A 21,678-nucleotide genomic window follows, 5' to 3' on the forward strand; every position below is an offset into this window, starting at 1 on the left:
GGGCTGAAACACAACAGAAATCTCTAAATTTTTGTGAGCTCTGGTGGCCACAATCAAACTTTAATGAGTGTAGATGTCTTCAGATATAGATTTGAAGTATTTCTATGGCCATGTTTACAGAATGCTGGATGAACAAATAATCACCTTTTGCCTGCCAGAATATTTAGCTTTGATTAATTATTATTAGTTGCTTCAAATAAAAAATGGTACGTATTTGATTTATTTGTAATGCATAAGCAACTTAATGCCTTAGGACTTTGTTTCACACCTTTTCAGTTGCAAATACACACACATTTGTACTTCTATACTTGAGGATGCTCACTGACATTTTGCATTAGCCTCTAATCTTAAGCTTCACACGCTTGACCCCGAATCTCTATGTAACTATAACTTAAACGTAATTCTAACTTTCAAGTAAAATTAAGATTTATCACAAATTTGGGTTTTATTTTCATAGCAATTGTGTTAACAAAGTCCTAACTAAATAAACTGCTGAGATCTGGGAACCTGGTGGCATCAATAAAAATACATTCAGTGCAGCAGAATACTCAAAGTCAGTCAAACTTACATGGAGGAGATGTAATAACAAAGGATACAATTTTATACAATTATTATACAATAATTAGCCAGATTGTTGTCAACATGCATCACAGTTTACTGACCAACCAGGAAAGTTTACTTGTGGTTTTATCAAGTGCTTGTCTCACAATACCAGACAATCTCCATCTGGCCAAGTGTGGTGATTTGTAAATGCATGGTTGTTGCTTGAACAGCAGCTAAAACAGCCTTTAACAAACCTACGCCCCTTATATTTTTTTTTCGGCTTACTGGAAATGATGCTTTCTTCCCATTCCCCTCTGAAGTGAAGTGCATGTCACTGCCACCAAATGAAGGGTTGCCCTAAAGACCTGGGAGATTGTCCTCAGTCTGTATGAACAAAGTGTTTAGAGACTGACCGTTGTGTCTAACTAAGTGGTGATTATCTGGAAAACTGTGAAACTGTCAGCTACTGCCAGTGTTTCTTACCCTGTTGAGTTTATTCCAAGCAATGCAATATAAGCAATAACTTTGGTTTGCTGTGATTCTGCCTGCACTTTGCAAAACCGCCCTCTCTGAATCAGTCCTCACGAAGATAGAAGTATGCACTCAAACACTTGCTACTTAGATCTCTCTTCATGAGTTTAATTTTACACCATCTTTCAGCACACATCAGGAGCTTCGATGCTAGCATGCTGAGATTGATGTGACTTGCGCATTTACTTCTTGTCACATCTAATAACTGTACCAGAGGAGTTTGTTGAGTCAAATCCATTTTCAGTGTGCACCAAAGCACAGTTTGAGCCACCTTCTGATCGCCAGACATCTGCTGTCAGACGGTGACAGTCGAAGTAGCAGCTGTGCAACTGTGAGACACATTTGAATAATTCTTTGACTAAAGTACTGAAGATATTTTGGACCACTTTGTACTGCCTCAGAGGGGTTACTTGTTGCAACAAACAAACAAACATACAGACAAAAAAAAAAAAAAAAACACGTAGCTATTTAGCTCAGGTATATTCAGATCCAGGCCATGGTTTTGCCAATGTGGGTTTACAATGACCAACAGAATATATATATATTTTTAGACTGAAACAAATGGTAATTTATCTTGCGCCTATAATCAGTCTTTTTAACTTGACAATTTTCATGCCAAAAAAATTATAAAGTGTATCCCAGAATAGTTAGGTGGATAAGCCCAGGCACTAAAATGCTGAGTTATGGTATAGTAAGCCTGAAAATGAATAACACTGAGTTTGTTGTTTCCTGTAGCCATGGTAACAGAGAACCCTCGAACACGTTGGTAATGGTAGTATGACTGGTATTTTATTAAAGTCCAGCATTATTCACATATTGGCTTTTGATAAGTCACTCTAACTCAATGGATACAGTGCCTGGGATACATACGATCATGTTTTCTGTATGAAGTTCAAGTTTTCGGTTGAGACCGGTTTTAACATAACAGACTCACTGCCAAGCAGGCCAATGGAAGCAGAGAGCCCAGAGGGCAAGTCCTGGCCATCTGCTGTCCCATCCAACCACCTCCTCCATGCACACACACACACACACACACACACACACACACACACACACACACACACACACACACACACACACACACACACACACACACACACACACACACACACACACACACACACACATACATGGCATGGACCTTTATTTACCAATTCAACATAATTTCTCACTTTGCATTGAAATACAGAGTTTTAGATTATTTATGATTTTATTTTTATGCATGTTTATGTTTTGTTTTTGTTTTTTTTATCATTCATAAAGCTACTATGTGCACACACATTATGTTATGGAAAAAGCCTCCAGTGCCACAGAAAAAACAAAACAAAAAAACAGACGCATCAGAGCACACCTGGGACTGCATTACTATTGCCACAAGCCTGAAATATTAACACAAAACTCTAAAAATAAGAGGGCAGTGGTAAAACAAAAACCAAGCAGATGTTCATTCTGATGCTGGATTCAGAAATGTTCATACTGAGTGTGAGCCAGTCAGCCAAAGCAAAGAATGGATTCTCATGTTTGTTCATGACACATGAGCTGAAATGATTTTTAGCCTGAGAGGGCATATTGGACACAGTCTGTCTGAGAAAATCATGGAGACGTGAGGGTGCTTTAGATATTTTAATTTGATTTTTAAAGCAACAAAGCTGAATAATATTTAGGATTTGCATGGTATGGCAAAACTGGGGCATCACAGGTTCCAGCTTTATATTGTATGATGCATTACAGCTGCAGCACAATTCCACCAAGAGGAAAATGTTGGTGCCTTTTACAGGTGCCTTTTAAAAGCTGTTTTGTCTAAGGAAAGAAACTGTGTCCTCTAGAGTTGTGTCAGAATATTTTATTCATTTATGATAAAGAAACAGTTTGTTACAAACATTGAACAGATGCTGTGAGATCTGGTGTACTTTCATGTAATGTTTATATATATATGAATATATATAATGTATAGTTATAGCAATGCAAATAAAAATGAAAAACATCACACTCAAGGAGTTTCACTGACACACTGAATTTCTCATCTGCAAAATGTGTTTTCACAACATTACGCTGGAGAAAAAACCTCAAGTTCAGTGTTCTGGTTCACTGCCACACAATCAGGACTCACTGGGACACTTCTGGCCACGACAAGTAAGTGTTTTATGTGCCTACAATTTTGGTCATCTTGTCTTGATGAGTGGTCAGACGTTATGCTAATTGATCTCTGGGTGATTCAGTGATGCTGAGATTCTTTAAACATTAAAATGTAACACTTTTCAAATGTGTCGGCAATGTAGGAAATAATTTGCATATTTTTATGGCTGTTTTAATGTTGGTATTGGTATTTTGCTCTAGTTTGTGATTTATCCTTTTACTCTATATATGTTGCATTCATCTGGGATCCACAATCCAAACAAAAAACATGACTTGAAAAAGCATTTGAAGCTCTTGTTGTGTCACAATAAGTGTAAATATGAAATATGAGTTGCGCTTCAACAATTAATTATTAGTTGCGTCATTTAATAATTTTGAGTTAATCTTTTAAAAGGAAAAAATTCCAAATTTTCATATTCCAGCTTCTCCGATTTGAATATTTCCTGCTTTAGTCATCTGTGATCTATTCTATGGATAAAACAACTAATTTATTACTGTAACTGGACAGTTACTGGATTACTGAATAATGAGAATATGTTTTCTACTAGCTGGTGTATTAGGCATATTGTTTTTGCACATTGAATTAAATTACCAACAAATGAAATTTGAATTAATATACACATGCTATAATCTGTACATTGTTGTGTACACTCATGGGTTACACATAATTTATTGACAATATGTAGGTTTATGTATTTTATGTGCAGGTTTATTGATCATATTTGACATTTTCAGACTTGCACCTGCTGCCCTGCTGCCTCTCGCCTCCAGACATATCATGGAGCATATGAGTCCTTTCAGCAGACATAATGATCAAACTAAGCAACCATCCAAATCTTCTAAATTCTCCACATTCAGGGCTGATAGTTGAGATGAGTTGGAAAACCTAAACCACGGCCAAAATCCAGTTTAGTTATGTATTCACAGCTTTATTTTTATCTATCCTCTGAGGGTTTTTCTTTGTGTTTATTACTCCAGCTTGTAAGTGGGATGCATCTTAATTACATGTTGTCTTGATTACACTTGTAGTATGAGAAGAAGGTTATCACCAACAAGAGCCTTAGTTTAGTTGCTTTGGCAGACCTGTGTGGTTATGTGCAGCCATGCTTAGCCAGCCAGATAAACTAACAGTGTGTCCTCAGGCTCCCCATGACACAGTCACTGACTTGGCTAATATGGGTGGCTTCCCTCTGCGTGCACACACGAACACACACACACACACACACACACACACACACACACACACACACACACACACACACACACACACACACACACACACACACACACACACACACACACACACACACACACACACACACACACACACACACACACACACACACACACACACACACAAATGTGTCTCTACTCAAATGTAAAATCTAGTATGACTTCATAATATCTTCCTTTTTTTCCTGTTCTCTGTTGCCCTCTGCACCACAAACATTTATGATCCCCTCTCAACGCCTTAGTCCATTGTTTGCAGAGTTCCTATTTTAGTCTTCAGTTAGTTAGCCAGCTCAAGCATTAAGCCCATCCCTCGTTTTGAGCCTCAAGCCACTGTCACTGGAACAAGGAAAGATGTTTTATGTAAACCTGTTGAGTGTAACAGTTCCCTCAGAGATTCACCCAGGCTTGAAGGGAAAATACCCACTGAGTCACATAGGTTTTTACTCAAGTTTATTTATTCTTAAGCTACTTCAGATGCACCAAGAGCTCAGTTTAACGCACAAGCCACATTGTGCCTGGAAAGATTTAAGTCATTTACATCATATTTTACATTTTAAAAAATCACATAGAGAAATCAGTAATATATTGTCATCATAACAAATCATTTCTCTTAGTTTAATCATACTTTAAGGACAAAGTAGTCAAGTTATTTTTTGTTTATATAGTCCAATATCTCAATATCCTTGATCTTTAAAATGGCTATAGTTTACAGCATCCTCTATCCTTAGACCCTTGAGTCAAATAAGAAAAAACTGCCCCCCGAAAAACCTTTAATGGGAAAAAATATATTTTTTAAAGTAAACAGGAAACAGATGTTGACTACTTGGTTATATTTCTGAACAAACACACACATGATCATCACTGTGATACTTGTCATAAAGGCCATACTTGTTAAGGAATACAGACATGTACATGTGTTTAATTTTAATAATATCTTGTTAATTGTTGGCATTCAGATTTGTGTGTTAGTATTTATATATTTGTAAACATAAATCTGCATGAACACATTTAGAATAACATGAATTCAATTCAATATCTGAGTAAATGACTGAGAGTTAAAATGCTATTTGAATTTCAATTAGATATGTAAACATTCAGTTCTGAAATTACCATTAAAAATCAGAGACAAATGATGATATTTCCTTTTGAAGAAAATACTACCTGAAATAGTATTTTAAATGTCTGTCTCATACCTTTACAATAAAATGTGGATGGGGTGACTACTTTATAGGGTATCAATACTAATATTTCTACTTGTCAAACACTATGTTTTCCTAAGTATTTTTCTTTACCATCTTGTTATTGTTATTTCAGCGTAATATATTTATAATTGGGACTGGGAGGATTAGGCATTGTGTTGTGACACATCATTACCATCATCTTGTTTCTATGTCATTCATTACATTGACGTCTCAGTGCTAGTGGTGTTTTCAGTGTTTGCCCCCATTTCAAATAACTTATCACTCATGCAGCCTTCAAAGGAGCTCAGAGAACTGCTGGAGCTGGGTGATGAACACACACACACACACATATATACACACACACATATATACACACACACATATACACACATATATACACACACACACAGACACACACACACACACACACACACACACACACACACACAGGAAAGAGATGTAATAGATATCAGGGGATGTAAGAAATGCTTATCTAGCTGAATAGCTGCTCTCTCAGAGGAGGATAGCAGATTCTCACGTCTGGGGTCTCATTATTCTCATGTTATCTAAATCCCATGAGAGTCCCTGATCAATTGATTCATCGATTCTTTTACTCCCTCTACGGTCTGCTACCTCTGTTCCCAAAATGGAGGAAGGACAAAGATCAGCATGTTGCCTGAACGTACAGTGAGACTACTATTTAGTCAGGATTTTAAAATCACAGATGATGGAGGGAAGATAAGCTTACAGACAAGATGATTATACAGTTAGATGTCCTTTACAGCACATGCAAAGAACATAAAGTGTCGGACAGATGAATCCTCTTTTTGGCAATTAAGATCAGTTTTAACAAAGATTTTGAATAAACAAACCTAATCTCACCCTAATTTACAGCTGATTTAAAAAAAAAAAATTAACTGAAATGATCATTCACATGGACTTATACTGCTGGCATTAGATGACAAATGGCTTGAAGAAGCTCGTCTCTGACCCTAATTATCATCTCACCTCTAACCCCTCAGCATTGCCTGCAATAAAGTCTCAATGGATCTGTATTATCAAGGGGCTCCAATGGCAAACAATCTGTGTGTGTGTGTGTGTGTGTGTGTGTGTGTGTGTGTGTGTGTGTGTGTGTGTGTGTGTGTGTGTGTGTGTGTGTGTGTGTGTGTGTGTGTGTGTGTGTGTGTGTGTGTGTGTGTGTGAAAAATGGTGTAAAAGGTAAACAAATTCTCCAAAGTAAACTAGAGTTGTTTGGCATGACAGTGACGGATAGTTTTCAGTATGATCAAATTTAACTTACAGACAGAGTAATAATCAGAAGAAGCACACACACAGACACACACACAGGTTTACACAGGTGTCCTTTTTCCAACATTGCATTCACTTCATTCATTGTGGACAGCTTAATTCAAATCCTAACCCTAACCTTAATCATAACCAATTCACACCTTAACCTCAGAAATAATGCTTTGCCTCATTAGGATCAAGCTTTTTTTTTACACGAGGACTACTGGTTCCAACAAGGTCAGTGTTTATACCAGAAAGGTCCCAAAGAGGGACGCGTGCACACACACACACACACACAAATAATAGGGCACACGTGACGTCACCACAAAGTATTTAAGGACCTACTCACTCCCTCGGTGGACACACAGAGAGAGAAACACACGGGCCACTACATTTGACCTGACACAAAAATATAGTGTCTGGGCAGCAGAGCGGCTTCGTGGCCTTGTGTGACAGTCTCAGCGAATCAAAACAGCATCCCTTTATACTCTCATTTATCACAGACCTCTGGGTCTGGGTAGTGCCCTGACAGAACAGGATAAAGAAGACTTTGAACTCATCACTTACAATTGTTTTTTCTTCTTAAAAATATATATGGTGGTTGGTTCTCTTCACTATATTGGTCAGAATTGAATAAAGTACATGTCTGCAATACATTTGTCTAAAATATGATCTTTTAACTCTCATGTGCCTAATAATGAATTAAACAGAATGCTTATGTGGAAAGACATCAAATGTTTGTACGGAGCTCACTATGATGTTATTACAGAATACCTTTAGAAAATAATTGGGTGTTGTAATGTCTGTACTGGTGGTGCCACCAGCTGGCTGTAAACTGTCACTGCATAAAAGGTTCACTGCTGTGAGTACATACCAGTATGTAATCCTACATACTGGTCACACACGGTAAACCTCCCTCTGTGTGTCTCTGTCTCCCAGGTGTCTGATCCTGCAAGCCTGCTTTCTAAACTGATCCGCTGCAAGGTAGACCGGGAAGACATGCTTGGCCTTTTGGGTATTGTTGGAACAATCCTCAACCTGCTGGTAGTGGTTTTAGTTTACATGCACACTCCTGTACGACATATTTTTCCTTTTTTACGGAAAAAAACGGCAGCTGTGGTTGCCAGAATAATTATGTAAAAAGTAATGCAAAACTGTAACTATCTTTACAGAATAACCTGTACAAAAAAAACAGTTATAAATTGTAAAAACTTACATTTTAATCCAGTAAATTTAACATTGGATTTCTGCTGAATTAGAATGACCATTATGTTATTAAACCAATTTACATCAAAAATCCATACTGCTCTCTAAAGGGTCACAGAGGGGCTGGAGCCAATCACAGCTGTCAGTGGGAACTGAATTTTTCCATCAATTCCCCTCAAAATCTACAAATAAAGTTATTTTAACAGTATCATGTTGTCATTTAAACTGCATTATATTGCTTTTTGTATTATGGTTTTTCTGTGTTTGAACTATAGTAATAGATAACTGCTACAAAGAAAAATGTTTGCATATTGTCATATTATTTCATTTAAAGTAAACAATGCTCCATTGTATTTCCATGTACAGGTTATTGATGTCATCATTTGACAGCATTTCAGTGTTAATTGTATGGACATTTTTTACAGTGTACAAACAGACTGAATATATGGATTTATGATGCTTTCAACTGTTGTATGGGATTGAAGGAAGACAAACAGAAGGAAGGGATGCACATTGCTTTGAACACAAAGGGAGTGCTTTAGTGTAATACTTACTTCAGAGAAATCCTTTGTCACAAGGTGTTTTGCAGTTTGAAGAGTGAACTGAGTGGGTTTATCAGATAATCTCATTGTGTATGTTTATCACTTAATTTCATCACTGCATTTTAAAGTGTAATCGTGATTACCAAATATTGCTGTCTGAAGAAAGCTGCAAAACATGAGGCAATAGGATGCGCTCCTCTTTACAAGACACATGCTTTACACACACACATACTCACAGTACCTGACAGGTAAATTACGATCTTGCATACAGTACTGAGCTCAAGTTTTAAGCACTTTAGATATTCAGATTCTCATCCATAACGCAATACCATTAGAAGTCCATTCATACCATTAGTCCCAAATTCATTCTGCATCATGACCACGACCCTAAACAACCTACCAAGTACCTTAAAAAAATGTGTACAGGTGTACGGAGGATAACTGCTGCTCTTTTAAAGGCAAAGCAAGGTCACACCAGATAGATTTGATTTAGGATTTTCAATTTGTATGAAGTTGACTGATAAATTAAAAAAAACTACTCATGGCATTATTTTTTGGAAGCATCCTCACTTCACTTTAAGTGCCAAAAACCTTTGTACAGCACTGTACATATGGCATATATTGTGAAGCTGTTAAACATGGAGTATATATTTGTTCATATATGTATTCTTTGTAAACACTGATGTGAAACTAAAATGATATTCTTCTCCATCTTCAGTCATACTCTCTGATATTCAGTGAAAACATACAAATAATGATGTTAAAACACTATAAATGATATGTTTATTATGAAAATGCATCTTGATTCATACTTTTGGATACTCTATGGTACAGTTGCAGTATTATTATCTGCATTATCGATTTTAATGTCGGGCAATATCTGACAACTGGTGATGATGTCAATCTTCTCAGACACTGCCTTCAGGTCGTCTAGGATTAATCTGATGCTGTGGGAAGCGTTGATGATGGCGCCCTGTGAGGTATTGAGTTGAGCTGTTGCACTGCGTACCTTTAACAAACAACAATCAGAATCAAACTATTGCTGCCACAAGAATACTAAGATTAAGGCATTCCAACAAGAATGAGCATTTCTAAACTGTTTGCTGTTAAAAAGTGGCTAACGCTGAGTTCGATAACACTAGACCAGGGCTGTCAAACTCATTTTAATTCAAGGGCCACATACAACCCAATTCGGTCTCAAGTGGGCCAAACCAGTAAAACCATTGCATATAACCTACAAAAAAAAAAATATATATATATATATATATATATACAGTTGCAATCAGAAATATTCAACCCCCCAAAGATTTTAAGGATTTATCTATTAAAGTTTTGTCAAAGAGCCAGATTCTTCTTTGGATGACTTCTTTATGAGTTGAGTGATACATAAAATAAACACAGAAAATAAATGATGTAGTATTTGTGTGTAACAGTATATTTTGTTAAGATAGCCATGTCACAATTATTCAACCCCTATATAATATTGTTGTTTTTAAAGCCTTCCACCAGTTTTTATGGCCTAAAGTGGAGTAGAAACATAATGAAGCCTTTGGGAACTCTATAATGATCCTTCATTTGATTCAGCTGTGATGCGTATATAAACCCCACCCATGAAGGTATCCAAGGTGAGCTGCAATCATGGGAAAGACAAAGGAGCTTCCAAAAAGCTGAGAGAGGAGATTATTTCATCACACCTGAAGAGCTGTGGGTATAAGAAGATTTCCAAAACATTCAACATTCCGAGAGACACCATTGGGAACATCATAAGGAAGTTCAAAACATCTGGAACAACTGCAAACCTGCCTGGCCGTGGAAGAAAGCCCAACATTTCATCAAGGGCCCATAGCAACTTAGTCAGGACAACTGAGAAAACCCCCCATGTTACTGCAAAACAACTACAGGATGACCTGATGAAGGCTGGTACATGTGCTTCAGTGGCAACTATAAGACGAGCACTGAATAAACAAGGACTTCATGGCCCGACTCCAACACGCTCCACTCTTGACCACAAAGAACATCAAAAGTCGCCTAGAATAATCCAGGAGGAATTTGGATAAGACTACAGAGTTTTGGGAGACAGTTCTATGGACTGATGAAACCAAGCTGGACCTGTTTGGACATATGGACCAGCGGTATGTCTGGCGTGCGAAGGGCCAGGCTTGTGACCACAGGAATACCATCCCCACAGTCAAGCATGGAGGTGGATCATTGATGATGTGGGGCTGTTTTTATGCAGCAGGAACTGGCAATCGTGACCGTGTACCTGGTATCATGGATTCCCAGAAATACCAGGCCATTTTAAGGAGGAACGTGATGTCTTCTGTTGACAAATTGAACCTTGGTGATCATTGGACTTTCCAGCAGGACAATGATCCCAAGCACACCTCCAAGTCAACCAAAGCTATGTTGAGAAATAGATCCTGGAATGTCCTGGAGAGGCTTTCTCAGTCACCAGATTTAAATCTGATTGAAAATCTTTGGTGGGATTTAAAGAAGGCAGTTGCAGCACAGAAGCCATCAAACATCACTGAGCTGGAGGCTTCTGCTCATGAAGAATGGGCAAAGATACCGATCGAGAGGTGTAAGAAGCTTGTCAGCACCCACCGAAAATGTTTGTTAGAAGTTCTAAAAGCAAAAGGATGATCCACAAAGTACTGAAGCTGGGGGTTGAATAATACTGCACATGCACATTTGTTAAGAGAGTTACATTTTTCATCTGAACTTCAAAGTTGAGTCAACTTGTGTTGTCAAAATAACTCAAATATGTATCAATAAATATTTTCTGTTATTTAATGAGGTTTTTTGTCACTTATTGTCATTATCCTTCATACACATCACTAAAATGTCTTTTGAGGTGAGGGGGTTGAATATTTCTGATTGCAACTGTATATATTGAGATATATATATATATATATATATATATATGTTATATCTTTACTATGATAAACCATCCATTTACTGTGAAAAATGAGCCGTTTTAACTATATTATGTCTGTTTTGTTTGTTTTTAATATATTCATTTTTGTGCATTTTGGGCCACTTTAGAAAGTCATCAAATTTCAGAGTTAAGGACATTTGGGGTGAAAAATTGGAATTATTTTTCTGTAATATTCATAAGTTGCAAAGTTATCCACAGGCCGAATTGGACCACTTGGCGGGTCGATTCTGGCCCACGGGCTGAATGTTTGACCCCCCTGGACTAGACAATCAATGGGCTGCAGTGACCTCTGTAACAGTGTTGGGGTATTAAAACTGTATTTGGGAGGACCTTTGTAAAGTATGAAATCAACGGCAAGTGTTCTGAGTCATAAATAGCAGCGTACCTCCCTGCTGGCACTGCCGTAAACGTGCCGTAGCGTCTGTCCCACATTTGAATACAGCCGGCTGTTAGACTCCTGTAACTTCTGCTGCAGCAAGGTGTCACCTGTAAGAATAACATACAACAAATAAGTGAGAACTGTGAGCCAGACTTCTTCATTTGATTGTACGCTTATCCATTTGATAAAAGCCATCCATGACTAAGTATTGATGAATGGTAAAGAGAAAAAAATCTGCCCTTATCATTGTAACTTTATTTACCAATCCACAATATACTGCAGTTACTAATAAAGGACTGGCTATATCTTTCAGTATTTAAAGATCAGAATTATTAATTCATTATTGGCCACCATCACTCACTGTGTGGTCTGTGTTTGGGGCTCGGCCTGTCTTCTACTATCGACTGTACATCTGGGTGGTCCCTCACTACAATGAGCGGAGGCAGGTCCCTCTTGAGGATTTGAGCACTTTCCTGACTCAATGAAGGGAGTCGGTCCGCCTGCTCCAGCTCACCCTCGCTGTCCGTTTCAGACGCCTCCCCAGGAACCTGAACGCATCCACACACACAAAAACACAATGTAGAGTCATGACAGGAGAGGTGGAAACATGGTTTGATGCATATGAATCTCTCTCTCTCTCTCTCTCTCTCACACACACACACACACACACACACAGGTGCGTACAACACAACAACCTTGGCTCCCACTGTGGTAGATTGGGAAGGAGGCAGGGAGGTGATGTAGACTTCATCGTCAGAGTCTGTCTCAGATGCCTCGCCTTGCACCACTATCTGGTACCTGCTGGACATGACTGCACACACACACACACACACACACACACACACACACACACACACACACACACACACACACACACACACACAATAACAGACAGGCACACACACAGACACACACACACACACACACACATACAGATACAGACACACACACACACACACACACACACACACACATACAGACACAGACACACACACGTTAATAAACTACAATTAATTTAGTAACGTTTGGTAATAATACTGCAGTCATTAAATAAAGGTTGTTTTTATGCTTTTAGTACAACTCTACCCAATCAGAGGTTACAATCTGTGCCTTACCTTAATGATGGCAGTCTAAATAATACAATCGTCTAATGCGTTGAAATAAATCCAAAACGTTTCAAAGCTTCTTCTGTGATGGTTAAAAAAAACAACAATCACATGAGCAGTCAGGAAGTGGCTTGTTTTTCCAAACAACCAATCAGAGCCGAACAAGTATATCACGTGGGACAAATATATCATGCTGTGATTGGACGAAATGCCTTCCGTAGTAATCAAGGGGTATGCTTCAAAATATCTGAGGCGTACGCCGAAATGGACTTCTGGCGGGTGGAAACTTCTACGCAGTAAACATAATAGGCCTTTGGTGGATCAGGCATGTCTTATTATTAGATGTGTAATTTATTTGCGTGGTTTGTGGAGCATGTGTGGAATAACTGAGTTGCCCTTTTTTCCTCCTAGGATGGGGAAGGCATGTGTAGTGCCTTCGCCTTCCTATGAAATAACCCTAACCTACCCATGTGACGCTAGCGGACTGCCCCGGTGTAATAACGAGTGCACATCAGGACCCAAAGCTTGTGTTTACTTCCCGCAGTAATTTGACAGGTATGTTTAACATCATATTCTGCTATATGTATCTATATTAACTGCGAGCTGGGTCATACATGCATGCACACACACACTTGTGTCCTCACTCTCTTCTATGTTTCAGAGAAAAGAAAACTGTTTATCATCTCTCTACATCACTAACTAGCTATTTTGGAGCTAACTAGCATGCTAAACGCCAAACTTGGAGCTGTAATTAAACCCTTTTGTGTCCTTATAGCTGCCTGTAATGTCTTCTGTGTGTTTGTCAGGAAAATGGCAGACGAGGTGTTGTTTGAATTTCTCCACATGGAGATGGTGTCACATGTTTACAAGGAGCAGCAGTCCAGTAAAGGAGAACTGGACAACAAGGTGTGTTGAATTACTGACATGTATACTTTAATTTGGATATACAGAGGAAAAAACTTACCATACTAGCTTTTTTTTCTTTTTCTCTATTGACATATGAAACAGGTACAATCGATTTTTTTTTTTTAGCACAAAATGATCATATATACATAGAAAGGGGTATTAATAGTAATAGAAAACTAAGAAGTTTGACTTTTTACCTGTACATTTTCTTTTATGACTATGATATTAGCCAATAAATTGAAAGATTTTATAATATATCGATTGAATGATCAATTAAAGAGTCATTTTTCTAGTATTGGAAATGGTCCGTATGTCATGTTTCCAAAATGATATACAATTTTATTAGTATTGCTGTTGATAAAGATGCATGTTACTCCAAATGAGGCCAAAATAAGTCAACAGCAGTCCCAGGGGTAATACAACCAAATGTACAACTGATATCAATATATTTGCTGAGTTTTTAAAAACAGTGTATCTCCAGCTTACCTGATGATCACTCTCTGACTGTATGTATTAGAAGTTTACTTACTGTGAGTTTATAATTTTACAGTGCACACCAGTCCCACACAGATAGCTGATATCCACTTAACTAATTAACCATCAACATTTCTTTTTTTTCTCCTCAGGACAGAGCTGTCTGCGTCTCTGTCCTGGAAGGGATGGGCTTCAGGGTGGGACAAGGACTTATTGAGAGGTTGGTGAACTCACACAAACTGTATGTGCAACACACGCTAAGTGTAACTCATGTCAAGTGTCTAAGCTGATGTTTGTTGCTCTGTCAAGGTTGACCAGAGACTCCCCCAGCTTTAAGGATGAGTTGGATGTGATGAAGTTCATCTGTAAAGACTTCTGGACAAAAGTCTTCAAAAGACAGATTGACAACCTCAGAACGAACCATCAGGTAAAGTAAACATGTTGCTTAGATTAGATTTACAAGATTATTGTCATTGAACAACTACAACAAGATGCAGTTGGCAAGAAACCAGAGGTGCAATTTAGTCAGAAAGTGCTTTTGTACAGGATATAAATAACTATGAGCAGCTTACAAGATATACACTGATATAGATATACAGATATACACTTGTGCAGTGATGCAGTATGTTATGCTAATTGACATTGTGGTGACTGGTGAGGGAATGTGCACTGCCTTCAAGAATACCAGAAAAATCTAAATCTCAGGGAAACATCACATTTTTCGTTTTCAAAGAATGATACCCAAAATGTTGTACGATTACACTGGGAACACAAGCAACTACTTCATACTCTATATAGATGGCTGATGTTATTGCTCAATTACTCTAATTTCTCCTGCTATTGAGACGTATGGCCTTACAATCTCTTTGTGGCAAAGAAAATGTCAAATATATTACTTTGCAGTAAAAGTCAAACAAGGTCATATATTTAATTTCCTATTAACTTTTAGGAAACTTCTACTAGTAAACGAGGCACTAAAATATGTTAAATCATATTTGAGAGTGTTTTTAGACATTAAAAACAACGTTTATGTAAATTAATGCTCATCAAACGCTTATTAAACATGTATTTCTTGCCATAGGGCACCTATGTTTTGCAGGACAACAAGTTTTCCCAGCTGACTCAGCTCTCTAATGGGAAACAGTACCTGGATCAGGCTCCTAAGGTAAACACACTCTCCTCCTCACACATATAAAGAAGATACATTCCTGCTGCTGTTACATGGAAATCCTGTACAAGTCGGCACTTAAGGCTTTATATTTTTTGGCACACAACCAAAGAAACCAGGATTAATCTTGTTGTTGATAATCTAATTCCGTTGTGTTCTCTTAGTACCTCGCCTTCTCGTGTGGTGTGGTGAGAGGAGCTCTGTCTAATCTGGGTCTGGACAGTGTGGTGACCGCTGAGGTCTCTGTCATGCCGTCATGTAAGTACCATCAGGGGTGTTCAGAACAAATTCATTAGTGTCTTCAAGATGTATTTTAATTTTGGATACTGTTAATTAAAGATAATCTTGTCTGTGCCTCCGCAGGTAAGTTCCAGGTCGTTGTCCAGAAATTGTGACATGATCCTCTCTGCTGCTGTGGTGCTGATGGGCAGGACTCTGTTGATGAAAGGTTCTGCTAATCCTAAAGAGAAGATAGTAGTTCCTGTTCTCCCACTGAGCAGTGCAACCACAGAGGGGATCAAACACCACCCTGACTTTCACTACAGGGCCAAACAGGACTGGCAAGGTTCTGCTAACAACCAGGTACAGTGCTGTACCTAAGGACAGGGCCAAACAAGGGTTAGCCAGGTGTTACTTTTTACTTGTGCTATAAAGCAAACAAAGCAAGATTTTATTTTTTTTCCCTTTTACATCTTGTTTTTGGTAGTGGGTTACTCCCCAATTAAGCTAAACAACATACATTGCTTTAATCCTCTGTTTTAACTAAATACGTGGAGCCGAGTCCTGACTGATCCCAGGTGGCTGAGAAATGTTGGCTGTCAGTGGCTGTGAACACAATAATGTTAATGTGATTGTATAGTTAATGTTAAGGTAATTCAGTGTTTGTAATGTGTTGCGGTTTCCATGTTTATTAGGAAGCAATTGGAAATGAATTGATGTATAATGATATTTAAGGTCGTAATGATTCCCAATCCATCTCCTTTAGCATCCCTCCAAATAACTATGTAATAAGCCTTTACAGATGGCTCTTCAGATTCATAATTTCCACACTTGTCTCTCTGCAGACTCTTTAAAGAAGGTGTAACCAGCTCCTGGTGCTTAGCTCTGCCTTGTTGCAGATTGCCTTTAGGAGCTAGGTTTTTCCTGTATGCTGGTGGTCATTAACATTTCTGATCATTCAATGGCAAAATGCAAATCTAAGATGAGTCATTGGTACAGAAATGTAACTGTAATTCTGTTATATTGTTAGATATAATCATTTCTGGGCTCAGCTTTATACAAATTTGACAGTTAAATAACAGCTATGTAGTGAGCATTTCAAGCACCATGCAGACTGGGTTTACAGTTTATTATTTGTTCTATAAAGATGTACATTCTTATCCTTTGTACAGCATTTATATGTAAATGTGCAGCATTGAGAGTTACCTAGCTAAGCTAGAGGCTAGCTAGAGTTGCCATACAATACATTGCAAATGTGATTCAATCAAGTTGTTGATGCTCTAAAATGATTAAAATGGATTTCTGGGTTACATTTGTCTTTCACATCTTGCTTTGTACAACAGTCTCCTCAAATATAGGTATTTTCCTAAATGACTACACACATGCAACGGATGTCTCATTTCTATCCTGACATAGTTTAAAACTGTGAGGCTGTAAGTATAGTCAGTCTGTTTATTTTATTTAATCAATTAAAACATTTTTTCTCTAAATGAAAGACTGATGTTGTGACAAAGACTCCACGTGTTGTTGCCTACTTGTGCCACTAGAGGGACACATAAAGCTGTCATTAATGTTGCTTTACCCAACACAATTAGTTAGTTAAATTCAGTGCTTCCTTATCTGTTATTGCTATCTTGTTTTCTCAAATCTCTACTTTCATTTTTATGTACTTTCTCTCGCTCAGACTTGCACCTAAACAATATATTTTTTGTACAGTAAAATAATGTGAAAATGTAGAGTTTGAAGTATTATGTCAGAGGCAACAGTGTTTTTCTATTACCTGACCCTCTGCCTTTTCTCTTTTCATCGCCCTCCTGCTTAACAAGTGCAGCACATTCCACAGCGTGCACTAGCAACAGCAGTTTCATCTTCCATCTTTCCTGCTTAAGTTATTAATGTTTTTGATCCATATCATGAGCTTGGTATTAAGAGGTTGTACTGTATGTTACTGTACTTTACTTCTGAGATACTTAAGTTCAGTTTTCAGGAAAAACCAGGTAGCCTGGAGCGCTGTGTGTGTTTTTAATCAGCTCATCATCAAGTCTATCATTATATATGGCAGACTATTTTTAATTCTATTTCCTGTCAGGATTTTCACTCCTGATTAAGTTATGGTAGAGATTCATGTTGACAATATTTCATTTAGTTGGTGGTTAAAGTGTCCCTGACTGTTCAATACTCCACGGTCATCTGTGAAATAGTTTTATTGAATAAAGGCACATGAAACTGATGCCGCTCTTCATATTTGCTATTGCCGTGACAGAAGTAATTGCTGTCTGTGTTGGCTCACAACATGTTGTATTGAACTGTACAAAGAGAAACTGTTTGTACTCGTGTGCCCTTATTGTAGTGTCCTAGCACCAACATTAAAAACAAAAGGAACACAACTCGAAGTATGTTGAAAGTAAAGAGATGGAATGACACAGAGGCACTCTACCAATTTTACACCTGAATGTCAGTTTACTTGTTATAGGGAATACCAATAAACCTGTGGACAAAAGCTATAAAATGGTTGGAGGGAGCTTTTTAAAGTCTGAGAAAATACTGTGATTTTTGTCATCAGGGTCCAATTTAACAAAAACAACAACAACAACAACAAAGAAAGGTTGCATTATTGGAAGTGTAAATCCAGGGCTTGGGCATGACTTTTGACCAACTTTATGGAAGTGCAATACTACATTGCTGTAGTACCCCTTCATCTTAACACAGTTGTCTTAGATTTTGGGTTAGAGCTCAAACTGGGTTACATCCTTAATTATGGAGGTCCTCAAGACAAGAGTACTTGAAGAAGCTTAAAAGTTAAAACAAAAAACTTAAACAAGATCCTTGGTTTATACTTATAACCAATCTATTCCTGCTGCTAGTGTATGATAGGGGATAGTTATATGTGGGGGTTTTGAAACTCCAAAACAACTGAAAGAATACAGTGAAAGAAAGAAAAAGACAGGAAAATTGTGTTAGTCTGCATTAATGTGCAGCACCTGACTATAGCCCACTCTTTCGCCCATTTGTTGCAACCCATTAAACACTTAGACCCAAATCCTCTCTGGAAAGAAGAAGGGAGAAAAAATGAGAAGGAGGGATTAAAGGGAAGGCCTGGGAGGGCATTGTATAAGTCGGGTGGAGGAGGAGAGAGTGGGCAAGAGGAAACAGGGATGGAGAGAATGAAGAGCCTCTACAGGAGGCTAGAGGGATATGAAAGGTAGAAAAGAAAAGTTTATTGTAGGGTGGGGTGGGGTGAGGGGGGGGGGGGGGGGTTGGAGGGGTTGAGACAGATGATGGTGTGTGATCATTAGAAAAAAAAGAAGGGGTGAAGACATGGGTACTTTCATCTACCTGTTCCTCAATACCTCACAAACAATATGTCGTGAGAGAAGAAACGGGGGGCCCATCTCTCTGGACAGTCAAATTTGGGAGAAGAAGGTGACAGTTCAGTAACAGTAACAGCTGTTTTGTGCGGCTTTACACAGTTTCGCTCCCCTTTCTCCTGCTGCATCACAATGTCACCAATACACTCACAAAGAGAAACGGTGAATGGAAGGAGGCAGGAGAGCAAAGGAGGAGGAGGAGAAGGAGGAGGAGGAGGGGTGTTCAGGGGCTAGAAGAAAGAAAGGAGGTGTTGGGGGGGTGTGCAAGTAAAAAAAACAAAAAAAAAAACAGCATTCATTCGCTCAAATTGATGACTTGCTACATTTCAGTAACACTGTCTGCATAGACTGGCTCAAGTCTTTTGTAGTGCGGGATTGGGATGTTGACAGATACTATTGATCTAGGTTAGGTTTCCCAAAAGCTGCTCAGTTTTAACTGGCTGAAACTAATTCAAATGAACCTAACACAATTTAAAAAATCATTGTTGAGGCCTGTCAATTTGGTATAAGTCGTTAAATTAAAATCAAATACTAGGGGGTCAAAAACAATGGAAGATAAGTTTGATTCATCTTTAATATTTGGATACTACCTGGAAGCTAAGTGTGCTGTAGCTGCATACAGTAGTTAATTTACAATTTGAACATGTTTATTTGTTTTAGTTGGTTAATTACGTGAACTAGCAGTAGCAGCATTTGGCATGGGTTAGCTGATTGTTAACTGCTAGCTAGAGTCCAATGTGTTAACTAGTGATACTTTTTTTAAAAACAGCATTGTAGGTTAAATTTATCAGCAACAGGTAATTACAGTGTTGAATTGGAAGTGTTTGGTGTTTATTTAAATATGTGTATTCTTTTTAGTTGAGTGACTTTATGAACTGGCAGTAGGAGCATTTCACAATGACATTTGTGATTTAAGTTAGTTTGGTTTTGTCAGTTTAAAGAAAAGGCAGCATCCTCTAAGTTAATTTGATCGACAAGAGATAACAATTTGTTAAACCATCAAAAAATGTAAATTTTGGTTGGAGCAAGCTTTATTTTTCATTGAAATTTCCACTTGGATTACATTTTCCAAAATGAACTGCAAGACTGAATGAATAAGAATAAACTTAAGAGTCAAACTAAAAAGCCTAGTCTTCTTTTCGTCAGACATCCACGTTGCTGTATTTAACAACCGTGTGATCTCACAGGATGCCGCCCACTTTCATCCTCTCACATTGCCCTTTCTTCTTTATCTCTACACTTCATCTGCACAACTTTGTTTTCTGCTCACACTATTACCTTTTTCCTCCTTTGCCTACTCATTCAACTTCCTCCGCTCATGCATAGTAAAAGTGAGTTTCTCTCACACACCAAACACAAACCATGTCTCTTGGGGCCATATGTTGACCCGCAGTGGACCTGAATACAGCCATCTGCCTGCCTTTCCTATGTCCCACAGGGCAAGAGTGTGGGAGAATGTCTATCACACACAATGCAACACACACACACACACACACACACACACACACACACACACACACACACACACACACACATGCCTTTAACCCCTTCACAGCCACTAATCATTCCCAGACAAGCCAACCCCATCTCATGTTAACAGTGACAAGATAACAGCTCTTGTATGTGTGTGCATGAAAGACAGATTCCTGGAAGGTCAGCCATGAGTATGCATCTTTATCTATGTCCTGTTTTTTTTGGGGTGTTTTTGACAATGTGAATGAAGAGAAAACTTCTTTCCATTGTCATTACGTTTTTTTAAAGTGATGAGATCCCCTATTATTGTGATGAATGTAATTAAACTAACAATTTAGTTTAAAATACCAAGCTGTTTTCCTGTCAGGCATATGTCCCTGAATGTGGCACTTTATATCTGGAGACACGGCCCTAAAAAATATATATGTTGATTTAATGAGCATAAATTAAGTTGTGTTGTTAGACTTGCTAATGGCGCTGAAGCCTCTTAGAAGCCTGAGCCGCTCACATTTATCAATTCTTATTAAACTACCACTCAGCTAATGCACATAGTGTACAAAGTGAAGAGATGAGGGGATATAATTGAAGGAAAGGAGAGTAATAAAGTGAAGGATTTGAGGATGAAAGGGGGATGGTTGGATGGAGGCAGTGAGTAAGAGAGAAAGGAAATGGGTGGGAGCCCAAGATTGGTAAGATTAAACCCCAAACAATAGACTTCTTATCTCCACATGAAATCTCCATGGCATGACTACACACACAAAAACACACCAGTGCCCTGCTATCCTACAGCAGACTGGCTGGAGCAGCCAAAACACTAAGTGTGTGTGAAGGAACAGAACAGCTGCCCCTTTTTTTTGATTGAGCATTTTTTCAGAACATGAGGCCATAATGAAAGACCTCACTTAAGTCAACAGTGGCCATTTAGAAGAAACAATTGACATTTTCTTAATAATTAATGCACTTTACTCCTGTCATTTAGGTTAAGTGC

General features: G+C 38.2%; 2 protein-coding genes across 2 annotated transcripts; one reads left to right on the plus strand and one right to left on the minus strand.

Annotated features, from left to right (window-relative positions):
• Positions 1–9,420: 9,420 nt before the first annotated feature.
• On the minus strand, positions 9,421–13,188 carry bloc1s3 (biogenesis of lysosomal organelles complex-1, subunit 3). The gene is made up of 5 exons (XM_062419541.1): positions 13,092–13,188; positions 12,672–12,787; positions 12,338–12,524; positions 11,983–12,083; positions 9,421–9,668 (listed from the first exon to the last, which is right to left on the minus strand). The coding sequence occupies exons 2-5, from the start codon at positions 12,783–12,785 to the stop codon at positions 9,483–9,485; spliced, it is 588 nt and encodes a 195-aa protein (XP_062275525.1). The 5' UTR covers positions 12,786–12,787; positions 13,092–13,188; the 3' UTR covers positions 9,421–9,482.
• Positions 13,189–13,594: 406 nt separating this feature from the next.
• Positions 13,595–17,157, plus strand: trappc6bl (trafficking protein particle complex subunit 6B, like). Its single transcript, XM_062419067.1, has 7 exons — positions 13,595–13,637; positions 13,889–13,988; positions 14,615–14,682; positions 14,772–14,889; positions 15,544–15,627; positions 15,795–15,888; positions 15,994–17,157. Exons 2-7 carry the CDS (start codon positions 13,893–13,895, stop codon positions 16,023–16,025), a joined length of 492 nt encoding a protein of 163 aa, XP_062275051.1. The 5' UTR covers positions 13,595–13,637; positions 13,889–13,892; the 3' UTR covers positions 16,026–17,157.
• The last annotated feature ends 4,521 nt before the right edge of the window (positions 17,158–21,678 follow it).

Source organism: Scomber scombrus, chromosome 5 (assembly GCF_963691925.1).
Source record: "Scomber scombrus chromosome 5, fScoSco1.1, whole genome shotgun sequence".
Classification (NCBI taxonomy): Eukaryota; Metazoa; Chordata; class Actinopteri; order Scombriformes; family Scombridae; genus Scomber; species Scomber scombrus.

Bases quoted from the DNA above. Each gene is read 5' to 3' on its own strand.
- bloc1s3 (XM_062419541.1), bottom strand. From the start codon at position 12,785: ATGTCCAGCAGGTACCAGATAGTGGTGCAAGGCGAGGCATCTGAGACA. The intron at 12,084-12,337 runs GTGAGTGATGGT...TTATTCTTACAG, and splicing joins CCCCAAACACAGACCACACA to GTGACACCTTGCTGCAGCAG. The intron at 9,669-11,982 runs GTACGCTGCTAT...TGTTTGTTAAAG, and splicing joins ACGGCAGTGCCAGCAGGGAG to GTACGCAGTGCAACAGCTCA.
- trappc6bl (XM_062419067.1), top strand. From the start codon at position 13,893: ATGGCAGACGAGGTGTTGTTTGAATTTCTCCACATGGAGATGGTGTCA. The intron at 14,890-15,543 runs GTAAAGTAAACA...TTCTTGCCATAG, and splicing joins ACCTCAGAACGAACCATCAG to GGCACCTATGTTTTGCAGGA. The intron at 15,628-15,794 runs GTAAACACACTC...GTGTTCTCTTAG, and splicing joins ACCTGGATCAGGCTCCTAAG to TACCTCGCCTTCTCGTGTGG.